We start from the raw sequence: 10,597 nt of genomic DNA, 5'->3' as shown, positions 1-10,597 counted from the left end.
ACCACCCCATCTTTAGCAAAATCACATACTTTAAAAAAGCCTTAAAGACAACATGAGGGTTCATCTAAGTATTTGTCAAGAGCAAAAAGGAAAAATCAATTTTAAAAGGGTTTTAAAGGTGCTGCCAAGATGGGGTGAAGGGGGGTTAGCGATGTTGCAGGCACCAGCCAGTCAGTGCTGCACGCAACTAGCCTCTGGTGCAAAGGTGCCGACGATGAGTCGGCTTCTCCTGAGCTCGGCTGCAAGCAGGTAATGTCATGTCTGCAAGTGATGCTCTTCTGGAGGAATGCGCTTTCCCAGTGGCTGGACCACTCAAAATGCTGCATGGCAGGCTGCTTCCAGACACCAAACATTTCGACGCTCTGTCCCCTTTAGGGCGCTTTCGTTGCAGCTGGCTGAAGGGTGGTGTGTTCTTCTGAAAGTGCTCCCACACAGTCATGAAAAAAAATCCCCCTCCCACACACCTGGGAGGTCTGAGCCAGCCCTGAGCCTGTGGAACAGCCGCCCGGGCAGATCTGGGTCCCAGACCCCGCTCCCAGCCCCTGAGGTCCAGGGCAGACCTCCGGCTCCCATGGCCAGGGCACCCCACTGACCCCATGCCTCGTCCTGCAGGGCAGCGAGACAGCCAAGATTCACAGGAGGAGGAGGAGGATGCGGCCCCCGGCCCTTCTGTTTCTGCTGCTGCTTCAGCACAGCAAGTCCGGTACGTCTAAATTTTTATTATTTTTTATAACATAAAACAAAACATACAAATAAAAAGAAAAAAGAATGCAAAAGAGCACTTAACAATTGATACTACTTATTATAATAAAAATTACAAAATTCATAATGCCCTGAGAAACCACCACCCACCCTGATACAGTGTCCCATCACCACTTTGGACTTCTGGAGAAGTGTTATGACAGTTTAAAAAAAAGATATAATAAAATCATCATAAAAACCATTAAACAGTTTACAACTCATTAACTAAATTTATAAAATTCATTTTCGCCAGTTTGTCCCAATATGCGACGGCCTTTGACCATGTTTTTTTTTTAAATCTTCCATGTCCTTTCCATGTAAGGACTCTGTTAATTTGGCCATTCGCATATACATCCATAATTTCTCTCTCCAACCTTTAATAGAAGGTTTATTTACTTGCTACCAGGTTTTAGCTATTATAATTCTTGCCGCTGCAAAACTATATTGACATATGACTCTATCCCATCTGTCTAAAATGTTTTCAGGTATACCCAATAGACAAAAGGAAGGGTCCATTTTCACTTCAGAATTAATTAAATTATTAGTTACATTTAATACTTTTCTCCAAAAATTTAATTTTTTTACAAAACGACCATGCATGCATAAATGTTCCTTTGTCTTTTCCACATTTCCAACATAAATCCGAATCACCTTTTTTCATCTTGCTTATCATAACAGGAGTAATATACCATCTATAAAACATTTTATATTGGTTTTCACTTATTTTAGTGGAAATTGTAAATTTATATTGTTGTTTCCACAAATTTTCCCATATTTCCAAGTCAATATTATATCCTAACTCCTTCATCCATTTCACCATCACTGGTTTAATTCTTTCATGTTCTAAATTCATTTCAATTAATAATTTATAAATCCATCCTATCAATCCTTTATTTTCCTTGTTTAATATAATTTCAAATCTGGATTTATTTTCATTAAAACCCTTCAACTTATCCTTATTAAATATATGTTTTAATTTATAATACATAAACCAGTCTTTTGTTTTTAGCTCTTCTCTACTCTTTAACAACCAAGTCCCTTCCTTACACTCTATAATCTCTCTATAAATATCCGTATCTAAATTTAGTTGCATACCCCTCTTCATAAATGCTTCTACTGGATTAATCCAACCTGGAGTTTTATTTTCAAAAAATCCTTTATATTTTCTCCAAGTTTGGAATAAACCATATCTAATAATATGAGAATTAAATTCTTTATTTACTTTCTCTTTCTCATACCACAAATATGCATGCCATCCAAAATGTAAGTTGAAACCTTCCAATTCTAAAAGTTTTAGATTCTCTAATAATATCCAATTCTTTATCCAATTAAAACAAATTGCTTCATAATACATTCTTAAATCGGGTAACCCCAATCCTCGTTTCCTTTAGTTGAATTAAATTATTATATGCTATTCTATGTCTTTCTTTTCCCCATAAAAAGTTTAAAATATCTTTCTTCCAACCATTGAATATATGTACTCCTTTTATAATTGGCAAATTTTGAAACAAAAAGAGCATTTTGGGTAATACCATCATTTTAATCACAGCAATTTTGCCCCATAGTGATAGTGGTATTTTTTCCCAATTTTTAAAATCTGTTACAATCTGTTGCCATTGTTTAATATAATTATTTTGAAATAAATTAATACTATTTTGAGATAACTATATACCCAAATATTTTATGTTATGTTCAATAGTGAAGCCCGGTTTTTTTTATTAAATCTTGTTGCTGTGAGAGAGTCATATTTTTAACCAATATTTTGGTTTTACTCTTATTTATTTTAAAACCTGCAAGCTTTCCATAAACTGGGAGGGAGTTCCCATGCAGCAGCTCTACTCCTTAGAAGACCCACACGGAGGGGCTGCCAGCCACCTGTGCTAACAGTGCTCAGCCCTCACCTTTGGCCAGAGCTCTGTGTACCCCCACACACAACCCCCCCCCCAGCTCTATAATAGGAGGCAACTGGGGACCCAGATGGAATCCAGAAGGGTGGAGGATTTGGAAAGAAATACCCCCATCTCTCTTCTTCCAAGATTGCAGTAGATTCTCACGGACTTGAGCAAGCCAAATTCTCATCTTCCTTTCTTTTTAAAATTGATTCTCCGCTGCTTTCGATGTTCTCCTGCAGCCAGCTCAGTCCTCCTTAGGTGGGCTTCCCACACACACACACATATCTTTTTTTCTGATTACTTTACAAGGTCCTTCCCCCCCACACACCTTCCTCGGGAGGTGGTGAGCTCTCCTTCCCTGGAGGTTTTTAAGAAGAGGCTAGATGGCCACCTGTCAGCAATGCTGATTCTGTGACCTTAGGCAGATCATGAGAGGGAGGGCACCTTGGCCATCTTCTGGTCACTGGGGGTGGGGTGGGGGAGGTAGTTGTGAGTTTCCTGCATTGTGCAGGGGGTTGGGCTAGATGACCCTGGTGGTCCCTTCCAACTCTACGATTCTAAAGCCTGTCAAATACCTTGCTCTGTCTGCGGATGCTTGGTTTTGCTGCTGTGATGATTGACGTCCCCCCCTCTTTAGAGATGGTCACGACGACCCCGCTGCTGAAGGACGGCTGTTTCCTGAAAGGGAGCCGATCATTACAATGCTGGGGGGGGGGAATTCCATTTGAGCTTTCTGTTGTGTTACTTGTTAGCTGTTGGTTCCAAAAACGTAAGACGATTCTTGCGGTGCTTTGCTAGAAAGACATCCCTCCCTCCAGTATTTTCTGGGGGACTTGCTGTGCTCTCTGCCCATTTCTAGGTCTGGTTCTGGCAACCCCTTGAGCCCCGTTTGTGGCTTCCTAGAGGCACCTGGTTGGCCACTGTGTGAACAGACTGCTGGACTTGATGGGCCTGGGTCTGAGCCAGCAGGGCCTTTCTTATGTTCCCATTCTTCCAGCCTGGTGCTGCTGTTTGAGGCAAGTTCTAGCCTCCAGGTGCATAGTGATGGGACTGTCGTCTCTCTCTCTCTCCCCCTCCACATTCAGACTCGGCTTGCAAGAACCTCAAGTGTTTTGCTGACTACATCCAGACGCTGACCTGCATATGGGGGACTGGCATGCCCAGAGGGAAGCTGCACAATCTCACTGCCACGTGGTACGTGCCAGCAGACAGAGAGAGAGGGAGAGACACCTGGGGCCCCGTCTCTGGTGCCTCAGATGCCCCCTGTGTCACGAACACATGAAGCTGCCTTCTACTGAGCCAGACCCTGGGTCCATCCAAGTCAGTATTGTCTACTCCGACCGGCAGCGGCTCTCCAGGGTCTCAGGCAGAGGTCTTTCACATCACTGACCTGCCTGGTCCCTTTAACTGGAGATGCTGGGGATTGAACCTGGGACCTTCTGCATGCCGAGCAGATGCTCTACCACTGAGCCACGGCCCCTCCCCGAACCCTTTCCTGGAAGGGTTTGGGGGCAGGAGCCGGCATCCCCCTGGCTCCTAAACGCTGCCATCTCTTGCCAAGTGGGTCTCCCTTCTGCCCTCCAAGGAGACATCCCCTCCCTTCCTCCTGATAGCCTAGCCAAGCTCAGTCAGTGGCTTCTGACCCACATGGCGAAGAGGCTGCGTGGTGCCTTCCCCGTCGCCTTTGCCCCTTGCCCTGGGACTGCTGGGCACTTGCACATGGATGGCTGTCACGCTCAGAGAAGCCTTGCATTTTTCCAGGGGCTGTGGCCGGGGGGGTACCTGCGACTTCCTCCCCACCGTGAAGAATGCCAGCCCCACGCGATACGCTTGCTCCTCCGAGCAGAAGCTGTGCAAGACATTTGCTGTGATGGTGACGCTTGTGGACGGCACCCTGGCCGTTTGCCAGACATGTGGGCCCTTCCAGTACCATGAAAACGGTATGTGTGTATGGATGGGGGGGGGGGCTGTCAAGGGTTGAGGAAGCGGTGCTTCACCTGAGTGTGTGACTGAGGGAGAGGGGAACACCCAGAAGCACCCATTGGAAGCTGGGCAGGTGTGCACCCCCAAACTTTTCTGGGAGCTGCTCGCAGGGAGACCTCTGAAGGGATCCCCCCAGAATTGCCACACTTGGCCTAGACACCCCATTTTCCTGGAGCGGGTGCCAGAGTTGAGTCTCCTCCCCCCGCCCCACAGAAGTTAAGAACAGTGGTTTGGTGGGCTCTGATCTGGAGAACCGGGTTCGATTCCCCACTCCTCCACATGAGCAGCGGAGGCTAATCTGGTGAACTGGATTTGTTTCCCCACTCCTACACACGAAGCCAGCTGGGCAACCTTGGGCAAGTTACAGCTCCCTTAGAGCTCTCTCAGCCCCACCTACCTCCCAGGAAGGGAAGGTGATTGTAAGCCGGTTTGAGTCTCCCTTAAGTGGTAGAGGGGCACGGCCTTGATTTTCTGTTCTGCCGCCTCCGCCAGCACGATGTAGTGGTTAAGAGCGGTGGTTTGGAGCAGTGGACTCTGATCTGGAGAACCAGGTCTGGTTCCCCACTCCTCCACATGAGTGGTGGAGGCTTATCTGGTGAACTGGATTTGTTTCCCCGCTCCTACGCATGATGCCAGCTGGGTGACCTTGGGCTAGTCACAGCTCTCTCAGTCCCAGGGTGTCTGTTGTGGGGAGGGGAAGGGAAGGTGATTGTGAGCCGGTTTGATTCTGCTTTGAGTGGTAGAGAAAGTCAGCGTATAAAAACCAACTCTTCTTCTTCTTCTCCCCAGTGAAGCCACGGCCCCCTTTCAACGTGACAGCAGCGGCCTGCCCAGGCGGCTACAACATCTCCTGGGAGAGCGGCTACGCAGCCGACCACTACCTGCATGGGGAGCTGCAGTATCAGCTGCACTACAGGCAGAAGGGCCACCCCTGGAGCCTGCAGGGGGGCACGGCAGGGGTGAGTTGGGGGGGAGGCAGAGTGGGGGGGCCCAGAGTGCTCCGGAGAGGCGCTGGGAGCCCAGGGTCTCAGCAGGGCCATAGCCATACATGGTGCCCCTGTGCTCCTATGACCTCCTCGGGCACTTTGCTGTTGGTTGGGGTTTTTTTTATATGCCAACTTTCTCTACCACTTAAGGGAGAATCAAACTGGCTTACAATCACCTTTCCTTCCCCTCCCCCCAACCCTGTGAGGTAGGTGGGGCTGAGAGAGCTCTAAGAGAGCTGTGACTAGCCCAAGGTCACCCAGCTGGCTTTGTGTGGAGGAGTGGGGAAACAAATCCAGTTCACCAGATTAGCCTCCGCCGCTCATGTGGAGGAGTGGGGGAATCGAACCTGGTTCTCCAGATCAGAGTCCAGCGCTCCAAACCACTGCTCTTAACCACTACATCACACTGGCTAGATTGCTAGAAGAAGAGTTGGTTTTTATATGCTGACTTTCTCCACCAATTAAGGGAGCCTCAAACCGGCTGACAATCACCTTCCCTTCCCCTCCTCACAACAGACACCCTGTGAGGTAGGTGGAGCTGAGAGAGCTGTGACTTGCCCAAGGTCACCCAGCTGGTTTCATGTGGAGGAGTGGGGAAACAAATCCAGTTCACCAGATTAAGAGTCGGCCGCTCATGTGTCCTAGTGGGGAATCAAACCCGGTTCTCCAGATCAGAGTCCACCGCTCCAAACCACTGCTCTTAACCACTACACCAAGCTGGCTCTCCAGTGTTCTTTTTCCCTCCAGTGACAGGAAGCCCACCTCTCCTGCCTTCTTGAGTTTTATTGGTGCTCCAAACCCCAAGACGGGTCTCTTTGCATCCCCGCTTTTCCAGACCTCGTCCGTATAATCCTGCCTGCCTGCCCACTCACCCCACCCCCAGAAGCGCCGTTCCCAAGGGCCCTCTGCCCACCTACCCCCAAACCAAGGTATGGTCCTGGGAGGAGCATTTCCCAAGCTGAGTCCTTCCACTTCTCCCTTCCCAGGGCCTGAAGTCTGTTTTGCAGGACACCCCATCCTTGTGGCTGCTGCCGCAGGAGCTGGCTGGGGGCGTGGAGTACGAGCTGCAGGTGCGAACCGGACCCAGGGACCATTCTCTTTACAGGGGCACTTGGAGCGACTGGAGCCCCTCGAGCAGCCTCCAGACTCTGCCCGCGGGTAAGTACGGGTCCAGCTGCGCTGCTTCCCAGGGCTGCCCAAAGAAAGCCATCCTGCCGCAGCCAAGCAGGACCCCTCCCTCCCACTCTCTTTCTCTCCTCAGGCACCGCAGGAGCTGTCTGGCTGGTGACTCCCCTCCTGGCCCTCAGCCTCATGGTGACCCTTCTGGCCTTCCTGGGCAGGCATTGGAGGTGAGTGCGCGGCTGCAGGGGCATTCCCACGGGCTCGGAAAGGACAACTCTGACCTGTCCCTGCTTGGGAAAGGGGGGCAGCCCCCCAGGTTGTTTTCTTTTGCCCCAGAAGGTCAGACCAGAACCAATGGAGTTGAAATTAAATCAAAATAGAAAGTTCTTCCTAACGTCTAGACGGAAACTAACAGTCAGAGCGGTTCCTCGGTGAAACAGGCTTCCTCGGGAGGTGGTGAGCTCTCCTTCCCCTGGAGGTTTTTAAGCAGGAGCTAGATGGCTGATTCTATTACCTTAGGCAGATGATGAGAGGGAGGGCATCTTGGCCATCTTCTGGACATGGAGTCGGGGTCACTGGTGTGTGTGTGGGGGAGGTAGTTGTGAATTTCCTGCATTGTGCAGGGGGTTGGACTAGATGACCCTTTAGGTCCCTTCCAACTCTATGATTCTATGACTATGATTCCAGGAGGAAGGGCCAGGAAAGGGCACCTGGGGCCAGTCCTCTGCGGCTTGCAGGAGCCGCTTCCCGAGCCTGCCTTTCAGCCCCATTCCTCTGCCAGGAGATGCCATCTCACCCCCAACACCAGGAGCTTGCTAGGCCTTGTAAGCAGGTGGCTCGATGAAGGATACCCCCCCCCCCCAGGCAAAGGGAAGCTGTGATGCTGAGGACCAGTCCTTCCCAGAGGGCCCATGTGAGACTAGAAGGGCTGGGGGCCCTTCTTGACAGACCCCCCTTCCTTTCCCAGTTCCAGGTGGTGGAAGAAGCTGGAGCAGTTCATCCCCAGCCCAGCACCGTTCTTCCAGACCCTCTATCTGGTCCACAACGGAGACTTCAAGGTACCAGCAACGGGGGGTGGGGGGTGGGGGTGGCTTTTGTCGCCAGCACACGGGGGGCGGCTTTTGCAGGGCACTTTGTGTTAGGCAAGAAACCCCCTCCTTGCCACCCCCACCCCCTCTGCTAATGTCAAAATGCCCTCCCCCGAAAAGGAAAAGCAGCCTGAAAAATTAAAGGGAGACCCAGGGCCCGCTAAGGAGGGGCGGAAGGGCTCAGCCAGGTGGACCGCTGGCCAGCCAGCTTCCTCTGCACGCCCTTGAACACCTGAAGCTGCCTTCTATTGAATCAGACCCCCTGCCCTCGGTCCATCAGAGTCAGTATTGTCTACTCAGACCAGCAGTGGCTCTCCAGGGTCTCAGGCTGAGGTCTTTCACCTCTGCCTGGTTCCTTTAACTGGAGGTGATGTGAAAGACCCCCTGCCTGAGACCCTGGAGATCCGCTGCTAACAGCACGACTGTTCGTGCTCACCGCGTTTGTTCATCCCAGTTCTTCGGAATACCACCACCACCACGTGGTTTGCCTGCTTATACATATTATTTGACAACTCCTCGTTTAGAGCCTTCTGTTTAGCTAGATTGAATGCTAACCCCTCTATGGTTATGCAGGGCAGAATTTTGAATATACCATATCCAGACAGGACCTGTCCTTGCTCTTCTGCCTCTATCGATTCACTAGCTCATATGCCCTCTTGGAATGCCACTTTTATGAGGAACTTCGATCACGTTATATCTCCCCCCTTTTAACATATAAATCTAATGCCTCTGTGTCTGACATAATGCCCTTTCTACTAAGCGACAGGGATCCCAAGGTGAAATTGTCAGTGGCAAGATTTGTTTCAGTCCTTATATCCCTCAAACACTAGATATATGCTGCTCAAGATCAAGGAACTTCTAAGGGATGAAAGGCGAGCCGCTGCTGGCCTGAGTAGACCATACTGTCTTTGATGGACCGAGGGTCTTATTCAGTATAAGGCAGGTTCATGTTACCTTCTGCATGCACAAGCGGAGGCTCTACCGCTGAGCCACTGCCCCTTCACCGTTTGCTCCAGAGGAGCCTGGTTTGGGTACTGATTCAGGAGCAGGCCTTCCCCCCCAGGGGGGGGGCTGCAGCTGGTCCCTCTGCAAACAGCTCCCTGCCTCTGGGGTCCCTCTGGGTGCCATCCTCTCCTCCTCTCTCTCCGGACAGAAGTGGGCGGGGACCTCCTGCTCTGGAGCCACCCTGGATGTCCATGAGTGTGGCACAGCACAGCCGGAAGTGTTCAAGATCAGCCTCAAGCCCCTTCTCACCACAGCGGCCCGGGGGGAGACTTCCGCACTGCCCTGCGGTGCCACCCTGCCAGCCGCCGTCCCTGGAGAGGAACCTGCATCTGCTCTGGAGCAGGCCTACGGCCACCTCTCCATCGACACGGTCACCGTGGCCGACGTGTGCGGCCTGGAGCCAGAGGCCTACCGGCACTTGCCTTTGGACAGCGGCCACACCGGGAGCCTGGCGCCCTACAGCGAGATGCCACCTCCTCTCCCTCCCTGGCTTCGAGACCTCTGCCCGGAGCAGCTGAGCGCCCTCTACGGAGCCCCCGTGGGCGCCTCCTCTCCGCCCCCCGCCAAGCCTTTCCGCAGGGAGCCGTGCTCTCCTACGTGGGGGCCTGACGGAGACACGGCTCTCGACCTGGACACAGTCGACAGCGGCTTTGCGGACTCGGACTGCGGGAGCCCCACGGACTGTGACTGCCAGGGGAGACGGGCCGGCTGCACCACCCCTGCGGAGGAGGACGGGGCTGCCTTCCTGCCCAGCTATGTCAAGCAGTGGGTCACCTGCTACACCCCCCCGGAGGAGCGCAGCTAGAGTGGGCAGCCACACCTCCCGTGGCCCAGCCACAGCCTCTCTGGGGGCCTGGTGCTGCTGCCCACCGGGCAACCCGGACCCTTGCTCCAGAGCAGGGAGGGGGTTGATGGTTCCCCTATCCCCTGGTTTGTCTCCTGCCTCGCAGCAGGGAGAATAAAGTTTCCTTTCTGCTGAAGGGGCAGCCTGTTGTCCATGTCTATGGCAGCAAAACTGCGCTGGCGGCCTGGAGGCAGCCTTGGCCTTTGGCCTTTCTGCCCGAAGCTGTGCTCATATTTGGGAATAAGGTTGCCAGCTCTGGGTTGGGAAAATACCTGGAGGTTTTGAAGTGGAGCCTGAGGAGGGGAGGGGCTAAAAAGGTGTATGATGCCACAGAGTCCGCCATACAAAGTGGCCATTTTCTCCAGGTGAGGTCAGTTGTAACAGCAGGAGCTCTCCAGCCACCACCTGGAGGTTGGCGACTCTAGAGGCTGTGCAATCCTGGGAGGGGGCTTGAGAAGCGTGGGGGGAGGGGGCGGAACAAAGGCCCTGGCTTGGGCCCAAGGGGCCACCACCTGTGTGCAGCTGCCAGCGGAGAGAGCTGTGCAGGAGAACCTAGAACCATAGAGTTGGAAGGGACCACCAAGGTCATCTAGTCCAACCCCCTGCACAATGCAGGAAATTCACAACTATGTGTGTGTCTGGGGAGGGGGCAAGCCCCCGCCCCAGGCCCACGATGTGATGCCTGAAAGTGGAGCGCAGCAGCCGAGGCCCCCCCAGGGGAAGGAAGTCTTTGTAGGTCAGGGCGGGTGGGAGACAGCACCGAGGTTTCCAGGCAGCCTCGCTTATCTCTAGCTGAACCAGGCAACGGGGGGGATGTGACTGTGCGGCTGATTTGTGTTGCCCCCCCCTCTAATCAACTTGGGCATCTCGCAGGCGCTTCCCCTCCGCTGCTAAGGCTGCCCCAGCCCCGTCAGGAGACACTTGGCTCAGCAGCGA

At 52.4% G+C, this 10,597-nt stretch overlaps 1 protein-coding gene across 1 annotated transcript; it reads left to right on the top strand.

Annotated features, from left to right (window-relative positions):
- Positions 1–651: 651 nt before the first annotated feature.
- On the top strand, positions 652–9,622 carry IL21R (interleukin 21 receptor). The gene is made up of 8 exons (XM_056866470.1): positions 652–703; positions 3,719–3,827; positions 4,395–4,573; positions 5,406–5,575; positions 6,589–6,760; positions 6,864–6,951; positions 7,692–7,782; positions 8,966–9,622. The coding sequence occupies exons 1-8, from the start codon at positions 652–654 to the stop codon at positions 9,620–9,622; spliced, it is 1,518 nt and encodes a 505-aa protein (XP_056722448.1).
- The last annotated feature ends 975 nt before the right edge of the window (positions 9,623–10,597 follow it).

Source organism: Euleptes europaea, chromosome 21 (genome assembly GCF_029931775.1).
Source record: "Euleptes europaea isolate rEulEur1 chromosome 21, rEulEur1.hap1, whole genome shotgun sequence".
NCBI lineage: Eukaryota > Metazoa > Chordata > Lepidosauria > Squamata > Sphaerodactylidae > Euleptes > Euleptes europaea.
The sequence above is the reverse complement of the archived record's forward strand: the minus strand, read 5'-3'. Positions and strand labels throughout refer to the sequence as shown.

What these genes read in the sequence shown, in the direction of transcription:
- IL21R (XM_056866470.1), top strand. Translation starts at nt 652, where the DNA reads ATGCGGCCCCCGGCCCTTCTGTTTCTGCTGCTGCTTCAGCACAGCAAG. An exon ending in GCTTCAGCACAGCAAGTCCG is followed by an intron (nt 704 to 3,718) that starts GTACGTCTAAAT and finishes CTCCACATTCAG; the next exon opens with ACTCGGCTTGCAAGAACCTC. An exon ending in CCTCCAGACTCTGCCCGCGG is followed by an intron (nt 6,761 to 6,863) that starts GTAAGTACGGGT and finishes TTCTCTCCTCAG; the next exon opens with GCACCGCAGGAGCTGTCTGG.